This window comes from Sminthopsis crassicaudata, chromosome 2 (genome assembly GCF_048593235.1).
Source record: "Sminthopsis crassicaudata isolate SCR6 chromosome 2, ASM4859323v1, whole genome shotgun sequence".
Taxonomy (NCBI): domain Eukaryota; kingdom Metazoa; phylum Chordata; class Mammalia; order Dasyuromorphia; family Dasyuridae; genus Sminthopsis; species Sminthopsis crassicaudata.
This window is the reverse complement of record NC_133618.1, coordinates 398614933-398629362: the sequence shown is the minus strand read 5'-3', so window position 1 is coordinate 398629362 and position 14430 is coordinate 398614933. Positions and strand designations below refer to the sequence as shown.

The following is a 14430-nucleotide window of genomic DNA, read 5'->3' as shown; positions in this document are numbered from 1 at the left end:
CTGGAAGATGAATTGGAATGCTGAGAGACAGGAAAAAGAGATTAGGTAATTAGGTAGCTAGTATGGTATCCCAGGAGAAATGTCATAAGACCTTGAATCTATGTGAATGAAAGGGAGAGATGCTGTGAAACAGATGTTCTTAACTGGGGTTCCACAGAATACTAAGGGAATATGTGAATAGATTTTGTGGGGGCTGTGAAATTTGATGAGAAACAATATAGCATGTAGTTAATTATTTAAATTATTAAGTTTATTAATTATTTAAAAAACATTATTCTGAAAGAGACTCCATAGATACCAGACTCCCAAAGGCGTCCAAGACACAAAGAAGATGAAGACCCCTGGTTTAGAGGCTGACCCTTCCAAAAAATCTGGACCTATTTCAGCAGACCTAGAGTAGAAGTTAGGAAACCTGACTGTCTGGTCTTGGTCTTGCCACTAATTAGAACAAGGACCTTGTATGAACTTGGTCACGTTTTCCTTCCCTGAGTCTGTTTTCTCATCTATAAAATGATAGGATTGTACTAAGATCCCTTTCATCTGTCCTTTGCTAACACCTGACTTTTTTTCCCCTTTTTTTTCTCCTTGTACAGGTGGATTCATTCTGAAACCAGTACTCAAAGACATGAGACACCATCAGTAAAGGAGGGCCAGAATAGCTTACCTTGGAGTAATCCAAATCTACTTCTACTCTGTCCCTGCCAGCAATCAGTTTTATCTCTGAGATCCATAGTGCAGGGAGACCTTCCAGAGAAGTGAAGTGACTTCCTATCTGTCTCAGAGGTTGTGACATTGTTCAGGTCCAGGGTCCCTCTTCTAGAGGTCTCCTAGGTCCCCAGGACTCAGAAGGAACATTCCTTCAGGTGCATCACAAACCAGCTTTTCCAGAGGAGTAAAAAGAGAGCATACCATGTTTGGCACTCAGGTGTTCCAGCCTCAACCCTTAGGGCCCAGACCCAGTGAAGGAAGATCTCACTCTGGTGACTTTAGGCTTCTTGAGGAAGGTTACAAGTGTCCAGCCGTGGAGCCCAAGGAGGGCAGCTTGAGCATGCTGGAAGGTCCAGGACAGGCCAATCTTTTGGATCTAGATGAGGAAGAGGAAAAAGGCTTGGACAGAATATCCTGTGGAATGAGGAAAGATGAGTCCCAGCTGTCAAATCCTCTTCTGGCCCATTTGGCCAGTGGTCCTAGGCAAGCCCCTGGAAGATCCCATCAGACATGTGGCACTGATCAGGACTGGAAGGTAGCCAGAGTCCAACCTGTCACAGTTTCTAGCCCCATCTCAGCCCAGAAACCAGGTAAGTCAGATCCTTTTCCTTTTTTCTCAAGTTAAATCTGGCAAAACAGTGAGAAACATGGGATTTATCTTCCCAAATCCTGATTGCTACTTTTTTTTTCTCTTTTTCCTAACCCATCTCTAATCCATCTCTTCCTCAATCTGCTACCCAAGCCTAATTGGGCTGATTCACTGGGACTCTTGGACCTCATTGGTAGGTTACCACCCTGTCTAATTTTCCCATTATGGGCAGTTTTCATCCATGTTTTCTATTAAGTCCTTCATTTCCTGTGAGAATCTATCCACTATGCTAGAGACCTTGCTAGACTGCTTTTAATATCTCAAAGAAACTTGTAGTATTCAAGGAGTCAAACTATTGTCTCTATCTCACTACATGATTGACATTTCCTTTTCTGATCCTGCACATCTCAGACGATGTATTTTATGCTTATTTACTCTGCTTAATTTACTGTTGGAAATATGCTGTAGCCAGTTATATTTTAAGGGTAGATATTCGATGTCAATTTTGCTTCCTCTGGGATTGTGGTATATAAAGGAAGATGGCTTGTCTTGGATGCAAAAAATCTGAAAGATGAAGATTACTGTTTAGAAGCTATATTTTTCAAATGTATTTTTAAAATCCCATTTGAAAAAGCTCTGCTTTAAGGAACTCATCTTTTTGGAGAAAACACGCATGTACACCCTCTCTTTTTATCTATCTCCACGTCTCTGTCTCTGTGGCCCTATTTCTGTCTCCTGCCTGCCTAACCATCTATTGCCTATTTTGAAAGACAGATTCAAAAGTATGCTGATTCAACTGCATGTTATAATATTGGAAACTTATTTATTATCTATTCTGTTTTTCCAGTATAGATGTATTATCTTTAAAAAATAATTATGTATTTAATTGAGATTTTGTAGTACCTTGTGATGATGCGTTAGCACCCTGGGTATCTTAGAATCAACTGAAGTCAGGATAAGCAAAAGTCTTTATTCTTGGTCTTTAGAGGTAGAAGTGAAGAGAGTGGACATGTAGGATCTCTGCGACCTCACCTTGGCTGTCTCGCAGAAGTGACCCTGGCTAGTCTCCTTCCACCTCCTAGTCCCTCCCACAATTCTCTTATACACCAACCGATTGGGCCAGCACAAGATAGTGGGAAGGGCCATTTTCCAAGCATATTTTTACAGAGTATTGTCCAATTGGTAATTAGCCTCAAGTGCTCAATTGTCTGACCCCAGTGCACATATTCAGAGTTTCAGCTCTTCATTTCTCCTGCTTTCTTTTGTTTTAGAACACAGGTGGTCACACCATCCCTGACTTCTCAAGGAGGTGAAAACACCGAAAAGGAGGTGATCACATCCCCCCTGACTTCTCAGGAAGGGAGGTGAAAGCACTAAAAGGAGATAATCATGCCCTTCCTGACTTCTCAGGAAGGGAGATGAAAAGCACCAAAGGGAAGTGGGGGTTGCTAGCGGGTTTCTGGCCTGAAAGATCTTATTAGAAACAGGTGTGCACAAACCCATCAGCATGGGAGGTATTACACAAGAATATAGCAATAACGCAGAGACTATTAGTGATGACTCTCCCCACAGCCAGTGCAGGCTCAATGTGGTGTAACAAACATGAATTGTACATGCAAATAGTGATATAACAAACAATATGAATCAACATAGAGGTCTTGTAAAATATTTCCAGAAGTCCTACAGTCACATATACACCTTCTTCAGCAGCCAAGAGATAGTCCAAAATCATTCTATTGTCCATTGATTCACATATCAGGGAATCCATTGATCCCCGCAAGTTTTTGAAGTCCTGCAACAGTCTTTTTATGTGTTAGGGAATCCAATGATTCCTGCAGATTTTGAAATCCTGCAATAGTTTTATCATTTTTCAGAAAATCTAATGATTCCTGAGGGTTTTCAAGGCCTACAAAAGTCTTATCATGTCTCAGAGAATTCAATGATTCCTGAGGGTTTAGAAGTCCTACAATAGTTTTATGATGTCTCAGAGAATCCAATGATTCCTGAGGGTTTTGAAGTCCAATAATTTTTGATGTCCATGAGTCAAATGCCATAACTGCCGTGCTCTTTCAGTGGTGGGCACAGTCAGCAACGGGAACACCCAATGTTTCCTGGGTCTTCTCCTTCGTTTCAAGGGTCTGCTCCACCTTTCTCCAATGGACAAGGCAAATATGGCTTGTTGGCACCCATCTGATTCCTTCTCCATCTGTAGAAATGCAAGCAAACCCTCTCCCCCAAGCAGTTAACCTATCTGGTCCCTTCCATTCACAACTTTCTGGGTCTTTCCACATCATCTGGCGATTATCTAAAGATAGTGGAGCTGCTCGCACTGGGCACTGCCCTTCCAGTGGATTATAAAACCTGTCTGCCAGAGCCAGTGCATCTTTGTCAAAAATCAAGAAGTTAATAGTATAAAGAGCTAGATTTAGAAGTTCTCTAGGGTTACCTGTGGCTCTCCCTTTCTTTTGTTTTTGGAGGAGCATCTTGATGTATCTGTTTCTCCTCTCTACTATTGTCTGTCCTTGAGGATTAAAGGGTATGCCAGTGGTGTGTAAAATCTTATACTGTGCACAAAAGTGTGCAAAATGTTTAGAAGTATATGCAGGTCTATTGTCTCTTTTTATTGCTTGTGGCATACTCATAATTGCAAATGCTTGTATATAAGGAATTCAGTGACCACTTGGGCTGTCTCTTTTGCTGCTGGTATTGCAAAAGTGAATCCTGAAAAGATATCTACTATAACAAGGACAAAAGACAGATGACCAAAAGATTTCTAATGGGTCACATCCATTTGCTAAATTTCATTGGGTCTCAAACCATGAGGGTTCTTCCCTGGAGGGAGTGTAGAAGGATAGAAAGGAAGGCAAGATGTACAGGCTTTTACTATTCTCCTAGCTTACTCTCTTGTTATTCCAAATTGTAAAAGTAAAGCTCGAGCAGCCGGCTGATATTTAAAATGAGATTCTTGGGCTTCTTGAACAAAGGAGTATTGGCCAACATGGTTATAAGACTATCTGCTTTTGAATTATCATAAAAAATAGGACCTGAAAGTCCACTATGAGAGTGGACATGAATGATATAAATCTTACCTAGATGCTTTCTCACTTGAAGTTCCTTAAAGAGTTGATATTTATTAGAAGCTGCAAATTTTATTTGGGCTGTGACAATTCTTTGTACTACACTTACTGAATAGGCTGAATCAGATATTATATTTATATCTCCTGGATAATAAGTAAGAGCTAGAATGATTGCATGCAATTCATTCTGCTGAGTAGACTGAAAAGAAGTTAAGTCACGAGAGTATACAGTGTAAATATTATGTTTGGATGCATCTATAAAAATAGTTGGTCCTTTAAGAGGAACTTTAGAAACCTTTTCTTCAAGAATCCATTGCCAATTATGCAATAGTCTGGTTATCTTTAATGGAGACCTGTGTATAAAATTTGGAGCCATGGCCAATAAAATTTGCCACTCTGGGATGATTTCACAGCATGGGGGCATGTCAAGGACCAGTTCGGTTTAGGTGGGGTTGAAGCTGCGTAGTCAGAAGGAGAATCACCATGCCCTTCATCCTCACTTAACTCCATATGCCCTCTGGTGATATTGATATTAATCTGTTCATTGTCTTCCTCTTTTTCCTCACACTTCCTCATCTGGCTGTTCTGAAAATTTTTCTTTTTTCTATAGCTTGCAGGATTCTTTAAGGCCAATTGTATTATGTTGTATATATAGAATGTTTCCTTGGAAATTGAATGAGGACCTTTATCATTGTAGTATTCACATAGTTGTTCTCCTACCAGCTTCCAATTATCTGTCCCTATTTCTTCTTCCTTTAAGAACCAAGAGTCTAGAGATCTGCAACCAAATTATAATTAAATCTTGGCCCTTGATCATTTTAAGCATGCTTTCTATAGCACCCCCTCAGAGTGGGAGTGGGGATGGGGCTGGGGCTGGAGGAGAATCTTTTCCTAATATCTGCCCCATTTCAGCTAACAAAGATTACTAGTTTAGCCCTTAACAAAGTAAGTTCCCTGTTTGTCTATTAAAATACTCACCCTATTTCCTGGTCCCCGAGGGCTTCTTCAGTGAAATTAGGGTCCATGGACCCGCATTGGGCACCAAATGTGGTGACTGTGCTAGTACCCTGGATACCTCAGAATCAGCTGGAGCCAAGATAAGCAAAAGTCTTGGTCTTTAGCGGTAGAAGTGAAGAAAGTGGGCGTGTAGGGTCTCTGTGACCTCACCTCCTCATCTCTCTCACTCAGAATGAGTCTGGCTAGTCTCCCTCCTAGTGCACTTCCTAGTCTCTCCCACAATTCTGTGTATACACCAAACGATTGGACCAGCACAGGATAGTAGGAAGGGCCATTTTCCAAACATATTCTTATAGAGTATTGTCCAATAAGTAATTAGCCTCAAGTGCTCGATTGTCTTACCCCAGTGCATTGGCTCGAGAGCTTCAGCCCCTTACAGTACCTCAGGGCTTGATTCACTTAGTTCAATATCATTTGCTACTAGAAGCATTTTGAGAATCTCAGCATTAATGGGGAATCTGCAATTCTGGTTGCCAAGTCAGCTAGCTGGCATTGTGGATAGAGCGTCAAGCTTGGAATCAGAAAGACTTACCTTTCCAAGTTCAGATTTGGTCTCAGACACTTATTAGCTGTATAACTCTGGACAAGTCACTTTATTTTGTCTCAGTTTCCTCATTTGTAAAATGAGCTAGAAAAGGAAATAGCAAACCTCTCTAGTATTTCTTCCAAGAAAATGCCAAATGAGGCCACAAAGTGTCTGACAGGACTGAACAATAACAATTCAGGATGTCAGAATTTTTGTATCTAATCTGTACAGATTATGGCATTGATGAAAGTCTTAGATGAGTTCTTCTGTTTCATACTTCACATAATGCCAATACTATGGAAATACTCAATAGAAGAAAATTCTTTCCACAGTTGTATCTGTCACAGTATTCCATAAGATTTTAGGATATATGGATGTTGATCTACTCTGAAGAATTTTGTCATTTTTTTCTCATAAAATTTCTCAATTTCTCATCCTCTGCAACAGATGTTAGCATCAAGTTTTAGCTCTCTTCGTGCTGTTCTATTTACTTGTGCTCAATCATAAAATTTCCCCACAACATGATGTTTCTTGTTGCCTTTGGGCCCGTGAAAACTAACTCTGCCAATTACCCCATTTACTTTAATGATGAGAACTCAGGAGCCCACCTTCCATTTAGCTGCAGTTTCTTTAAGTTTTCTCTTTCATATATAGAGAAAAAGTTAATATGGACATTTACTAATTGGTTACTGAAGAAAGATAAATGGAATTTGTGGAATGGTCTAAAAATGGAGTGATTCTTAACTCTCTTTCCCCTTTCCCCTACTATTCCATTACTGTTTCTATGAAAACTGAAGAGGGCTACACAGCTCTGAAAGCTATTTTGTGGTTTTATTTGTTCCATGTTTTCATGGCCAAAAATTTGTCACTCAGTGGCCAAGTTTTAGAGGATTAAGTTCCCTATAAAAATCTAAGTATGTTCTCTTCATTCATTAATTTATTTATACAATAAACATTTATTAAGCATTTACTATGTACTGGGCACAGTGGTAGGCACTAAGAATACTAAGATTTACAAAATATATATGTTCCTATATAATAATAATAATACTGTTCTAAATGTACACTGATTTAATCATGAAAAGTCATATCATATAATATGGAAAGTAGGAGATTTGTTTTTCTTGACTATACAATTTTTTAAAACAGGGTTTTGTTTTTCTTTCTCTTTTCCAAAATGTGTGTGTGGGTTGGGACTTAGGAAGAAGATCAAATAAGTGCTTGTTAATTGAAAAAAATTATAAAAAGAGAAATAGTCTCTGTATGCAAGGAATTTAAATTCTATTTAGGGAAATATGAATATAGCTAAATAAAAACATGTAGAAAATAAATACAAATTAATTTTCAGGAGATAGAGAGACACTAGCAATTGGGGGTGGGGAGGAGGGAATCATATGTAAGAGATAGCATTTGGGCTGATCCTTGAAGGAAGCCAGGAATCTTATAAGTTGGAAATGAGGAAGAAGTATATTACAGGCATGGAGAAGAGCTTGTGCAAAGGCTTGGCTGGAAGAGCTAGTTACTTAAGCACCTACTATGTGCCAGGAAATACTAAGCTTTAGGAGTCAGATAAAGGGAAAAGATAGATAGTCTTTGTAATCAAAGATCTCATTGTCTAATGGGGAGACAAACATGCAACTAGGTACAAACATGCTTTATACAGGATAAATAAGAAAGAGTCAACAGGGGGAAGACATTAGATTTTTAAAAAACTTTTTCAATAGTATTTTATTTTTCCAAATATATGTAAAGATAGTTTTCAACAATCATTTTTGTAAAACTTTGTGTTCTTCAAGGTTATGCAAGGGTGAATATTGAAAACTATCTTGGCATATATTTTGAAAATAAAAAGTTATTATTTAAAAATAAATAAATAAATAATGATAAAAAATAAAACAGCACTTAAACATATTATTTTCCCTTAGTAATCATAAAAAACTTTGTGTTCTAAATTTTTCTCCCTCTTTCCTTTACTCCTCTCTTACCCAAAAGTGCAAGAAATCTGATACAGATTTAAATATGAGACACTAGAATTAACAGGGATTTGAAAGGGGTTCCTATAGAAAGTGGGATTTTAGTTGGGACTTAAAGAAAGCCAGGAGAGATGGAGTGCTTGCTCTCAGAGTAGCTAGGAGGCCAATGTTACTGAATTGAAGAATCCATGCTGGGGAGGGAGGTTTAAGGTATATGAAGACTAGATAAGAGTGTGTGTGTGTGTGTGTGTCTGTAATCAGGTTATGAAGAACTTTGAATGACAAAGAAGATTTTATATTTGATCTTGGAGGTGGCAGCAGATAGAACCAAGGAACAAGTTTGGCTAGAACACCGAGGGAGTAAAAGATGTACAAAGTCTTTGTGCAATCTAATGTACAAAAAAAGTAGACTGAAGCCAGATTGTGAAGGACTTTAAATGTCAGAGAGGAGTTTTTATATTTTCTCCTAGAGGTAAATGGAAGCTTTTTGAATTGGGGAAAGACATTCTTTTATTTTTTTTAAAAATTTTTTTAATAGCTTTTTATTTACCAGATATATGCATAGGTAATTTTTCAGAATTGACAATTGCAAAACCTTTTGTTCCAACTTTTCCCCTCCTTCCCCCCACCCCTTCCCCCAGATGACAAGTTGACCAATACATGTTAAATATGTTAGAGTATAAATTAAATACAATATATGTATACATGTCCAAACAGTTATTTTGCTATACAAAAAGAATTGGACTTGAAACAGTGTACAATTAGCCTGTGAAGGAAATAAAAAATGCAGGCAGACAAAAATAGAGGGATTGGGAATTCTGTGTAGTGAGTGGTTCATAGTCATCTCCCAGAGTTCTTTCACTGGGTATAACGGGTTCAATTCATTACTGCTCTATTGAAATTTATTTGGTCCATCTCATTGTTGAAGAGAGCCACATCCATCAGAATTGATCATCATATAGAATTGTTGTTGAATTGTATAATGATCTCCTGGTCCTGCTCATTTCACTCAGCATCAGTTCATGTAAGTCTCTTCAGGCCTTTCTGAAATCATCCTGTTGGCCATTTCTTACAGAACAATAATATTCCATAATATTCATATGCCACAGTTTATTCAGCCATTCCCAAATTGATGGGCATCTGCGTAGTTTTCAGTTTCTGGCCACTACAAAGAGGGCTGCCACAAACATTCTTGCACATACAGGTCCCTTTCCCTTCTTTAAAATCTCTTTGGAATATAAGATCACTAGTAATACTGCTGGGTCAAAGGGTATGCACAGTTTGATAATGTTTTGAGCATAGTTCCAAATCATTCTCCAGAATGTATTTGTATTCTGGATGTATTCACAATTCCACCAACAATGTATTAGTGTCCCATTTGGGAAAGACATTCTTTGAACTGTGCTTTAAGAATATCAATCTGACAGACATGTAGAAGATGGATTGGAGACTCCGGAGATGTTTTAGAAGTAAAATTGAAAAGATTTGGCAATTGATTGATTGGGTATAGGGGATAGGATCAGGAAAGAATCAAGAATGGCTCTGAAGTTGAGAATCTGAGGGCTTGTCAAGATAGTGATCCGTAACAGATTAACAGAGAATTTAGGAAGAGGGATAGATTTGGGGGAGAGAAAGATGTGTTTTGTTTTGATCATAGTGTGTTTGAGATGCCTATGGGATATCCAGTTGAAAATGTCCAATAGACAATTGGTGATTCAGAAGAAAGACTAGATCTAGATATATAGATCTAGGAATTACCAGCATGAGAATAATTAAACCTATGGGAGTTTATGAGATCAAAAAGTGAGAAAATACAGGAAGTAACAATAATAATAGTTAGCATTTATATGATTCTTTAATGTTTGCAAAGTAACTTAAAATAATTTCATTTTGTGAGGCAGGTGCTATTATTACCCCCATTTTGCAAAAGAGAAAACTGAGGCAAACAGGTTAAGTGACTTTCTTAGGGCCACACAGCTTGTAAAATTCTGAGGCAGGATGCAAACTCAAGTTTTCATGATTGCCAAATCCAGTGTTGATCCACTGCACCATCTTACTTCCCTGAAGAGGAAGAAGAAAAAAGGAGAATATAATAGTCATTCTTCTCTCTAGTAGATTTATATCCTAATAGCTGACAAAACCTTGAGCTAATGAATATGTTACTGAGGACATAATTAATGTCCTGCCAAAAGCCAAGTGGTGAATGTAAACCTTCACATATCTATCTGCTGATTAGTACTAGCCCTAGTCCTCAACTCTTTATTTCCTGAGAGTAAAGGGACAAGTGACTAAATCTATTTCTTTTTATTCAGCGATATTTTATTAAGCTTCTGTATTTAGCCTTGTGCTGAGAGCTGGGGGAGATAAACAGGAAGATGAAAATTTATAAATGAAGAGCTCATAAATCCAGATACATAAATATAAATCATTTAAATAAATAGGGTCTTTAAGATGTTTGTATTGTTTGTGTATGATATTATTTTAAATCCTAGAATAGAATATTTTCTATGAGTGTCTCTAAGGAGATTTTGTTGAAGGACATGATCAAGAATTGCATAGGATTGAGAAAGCATGGATGGTTAGCAAATAGACACCTAAAGGAGAGGAGACATTGACATTTAAGGCAGTCTCAGTTTAAAGTAAAAATTGTGTGGCACAGATAGGTCAAAGAACAAAGAGGATACCAGCCTGGGAGTATCAGGGAGGGCTTCCTGGAGAACAGATTTTTGAGGAAGGATGGATAGGCTTTGGGCAGAAAGAGAGGAGGGAGAGGAGATAGAAGTAGGAATGAATACCCAGATTGGTGTAGGGAAACAAACATCAGACTCAGGGTCAGCCGAACATCTCTCATATCCTTCCCCTTCTCTCCAATTATACAACACTATCTAGTTCAATGTCCTGAATTTTAATATTGGTTCTATCATTATCTTCATTCTGGGGCCTCAGATCACTTTTCTATGAGTTTCAGTTTAATCCTGTCTGAAAGGATGAAGAAGATTGTTATAGATGTCTAACATGTATGGATCCATAATTTTATATTTTTGTGGATGTCAGAGAAGCCAGCCTGGCTAAAGGACAATATTCATGGGAGATAAGCTTCAAAAGGTCACACACACACACACACACACACACACACACACACACACACACACACACACACATATACACACACACACACACACACACATTTCATTTGATGGGAATGGCTTATATTGGATCACAATTAGTGCAACTGGGACAGAACCCATATGCCTTTCCTTCACAACAAGAGGTCATTCTTCCTTTGCAGATATAAAAATGGGGGCCTCCCCTTTCCAGATGCTATATATTTCTAGAACTTTAGAGCTCTTTCAAACAATAGTGTCCAAATCCCCTCATTTTACAGAGAGAGTTCTCACTAAGGTCCAGAAAGAAGATGGGATAAGACCACAACACCACCTAGTAGGACAGATAAAGCTTGAAACCCAGTTTTCCTGATAAGATCATTGACATCCTACTTGTTTCTTACACATTTATTGTCATCTCTGTCACCCTCTGAAATGGATGATCAAAGGGATGCCATGGAAAGCCCCTCCTTGCCAGTGAGAAAAGGTTAGGGATTGGATTTGTGATTTCACTGGTATAAGGAGTTTTCAGGTGGGGAAACTCCTTTTACTAATGAAAGTCATCTTCTCTGCAACTTGTCCAGGTTATAAAGTCAAAATGTGTCAGAGGCAGAAGAACTTGACTTCAATTCTTCCTGGCTTTGATGCTTGTTCTTTTTCTACCAAGCCATGCTACTGTTCATAATAATAACTTACATTTATGTGTAGGACCTTAAACTCCTCTCTCATAATACTAGCTAACAGCTGTGTGTAGTGTTTTATCGTTTAAAAGCCATGTTGTCCCATGGGATCTTTAAGCAAATTCGTTGCAAGGGGACCAGTTGAGATGAAGGAACTACACTAGAGGGGGTTCTCCTCAGCACCAAGGACAGTTGTCTGTGAAGTCTTTGTCAAGGGTTAGGTCACCGGCTATGACCAAATTAGGATAAAAAGAGGACTCTTTTTCTTACATTAGACATGACTTACGTGTCAGGTTATGAGACCTTTAATCCCTCTCCCTTTTGTTCAATGAAGCATGGTAGGAAGTTCACTGGACTGAGAGCCAGGAAAACAATTCTCTGCTATTTATTGATCATGTGATCTTAGGTAAAGTATCACTTATCAGATAATCAACAAGCATTTATGAAGCACCTACTGTGTGCCAGATAATGTACTAAGTGTTGTGAAAGAAAAGTCCCTACCATTAAGGAGTTTATATTCTATCAAGATAGATAACATGTATACCTAAAATATATATACAAAGTGGATATAACATATATACAAAGTAATTTTGTGATGGAGGCATTAGCAGCTAGTGGGTAAAGAAGGAGGTAATTGTCCCAGAGGAGAGAATGCTATTTCCTTTTTTGTTAAATGAAGGTTTTGAATTAGATAATTTTAAAATTCTTTTCCAGCTCTGATAGTCTAAGAGCCTATGATTGAGCCCACATTTCTAGTTAGCTAGTGGATTAAATGGAACTTGGGTATTTCCAGAAGCTCTCCAACAATTAGAAGCCATTCTTCTTGATTGGCTGAGAGTGGAATAGATTTGTGGAATGGACTACTGAATTCAGGAACAAGAATATCTGATTGAGTGTATCACAATTCATTTTGAGAATATTTTGGTTTGGGAGCTGGTGTAGACCAAAGAGAAGTGATACTCTGGGATGTGGGCTCCAAGTAGAGAGTCATTGTAGCTCTTAGATTTGGGGTGGGAAGGGACCTCAGAAATAATCTAGTCCAACACCTTTATTTTATAGATGAAAGACCCAGAAACGTAATGTGATTTTTGATCACACAGATAGTAGTAGAAAGCTGGGGAGATTTAGTTTAGGTAGACTGGCACCAGCTAGTCTGACCTGATTTATTTTCTTTAATGCACAATTTACCTGCAGGGCTATTCTTTAGGTAATGTTCATTTCTTGTGGGACATAAACTTGAAAAAAATGCAGTCCTGTGCTATGGAAGGAATGCATGTCAAGAGGGAAGGTAGGTACTAGAACCATGGGCTAAAATATAGTGAAATTGGAAGAGGGAGGGGAAAGGGGGAGAGGGGATCAGGCACAATTGTTTTCTGAAAGCAAGGAATCAAGCCCACTGACTAAGAAGGTGCTGAGATCTGGTTCTTCAAATTGGGGTCTGAAGATCAGTTAAGTTAGGGAAGAATAAGAAGAATAATCTCTGAGGCAAATTCCCTGGGATCATCTGTGAAGATCTGAGGCCTGGAGAAGCTATTTAATCACTAAGGTCTAAGATCTAGGGCATCATCCTTCATATCAGGCACCAATCTAAGACCAGATCTGTGAATCCTTTTGAGGTAAGGGTCAAGGGTGCCCTCAGGCTGGGGCAGGGGTCATTCTGGGGCTGAGGCTGTGGTCAACCTGGGATCATATTTTATACTTAAAGAACTGAGTTTTTCTCTATGTGAGGCTAATTACTAGACACAGAGATAGGGGACTTTGACCTATGTTGAGACAACATAGACAACTTTCTCTTTAATGTTCTTTTTTCCACTTCAGACCCAAAGTCAGCCTTGAAAACACTAAGTCTCTTCTCTAGAACTTAGCAGAAGAAAAGTTAAGGGGAAATAGCAAGCCTCTCTGTATTTATTTTAGCTATCTTGTGGAATTTTGACCATGTCATAAATTTAGAACTAGAAAAGTTAATCTTCCCATTTTACAGATGAGAAAACTGAGCTCCAGGGAGGGGAAATGCCATTGTCCACAGTCAGATAGTAAGTTGCAAAGTTGGGATTTTAACTCAGGTTTTCTCGTTCCATATCCAACATCCTTTCCTCTGTTCCTGGGATAGTGGGAGGGGTGGAGGTGGGAGGGGGTGGGAAGGAAAGGAGAAGGAAGAAAACACTCCCTCCGATCCTATAGATGCACAAGAGAATTGCATAAACCTAATACAATCTCACACATCTACATATACCCAGATTAAAACATTTTCTTTTTTCTTCTTTTCTCCCTCAAACACGCCCACACATTAAAAGCACATGCTCTCTTTCTCGGCCTCCCTGTCTCAGACACATGCTGTTCCCTGGCTTCCTATATAGATTCATAGATCATTAGAGCTGCAAAGGAGATCATGAAGTCCAACCCCCTCATTTACAGAGATGGGCTTCTAGTTGGTTGTCTCTGAGAAGCCTCCTGAAAAGGTGGGTGATATACTTTGCCTTGCAGATCATCAAAGCTTGGCTCCCTCTCCCTGTCTCCCTCCCCCTCGTTGGGAGCTGCTGTAGCACAATGCCACCTCCCAGGGACAGGACACTCCAATAGCGACTCTGCGTCAGAGGAATGCAATGTGGGCCCATGAGGTCATTCGGCATTCTGGTGGTGGGGGGGTGTCACACAGGGAGGGGAAAGCTGATATGTACCCACTGCAATCCAAATTCCAGGGTGAGGATGCTTCACACCTCTCCAGGCCTCCCGGGGCATGTGGGTTCCGACTAGGG

The 14430-nt window shown here is 39.0% G+C and overlaps 1 protein-coding gene across 2 annotated transcripts in view; it reads left to right on the top strand.

Annotated features, from left to right (window-relative positions):
- SYNPO (synaptopodin) overlaps positions 1 to 14430 on the top strand; it is a 69869-nt gene that overhangs the window by 22348 nt on the left and 33091 nt on the right. For both annotated transcript variants that reach the window (XM_074291782.1, XM_074291783.1), the window contains exon 2: positions 594 to 1298. In XM_074291782.1, coding sequence (XP_074147883.1) covers positions 911 to 1298 — 388 coding nt within the window. In that variant the 5' untranslated portion in view covers positions 594 to 910. The remainder of the gene's footprint in view (positions 1 to 593; positions 1299 to 14430) is intronic.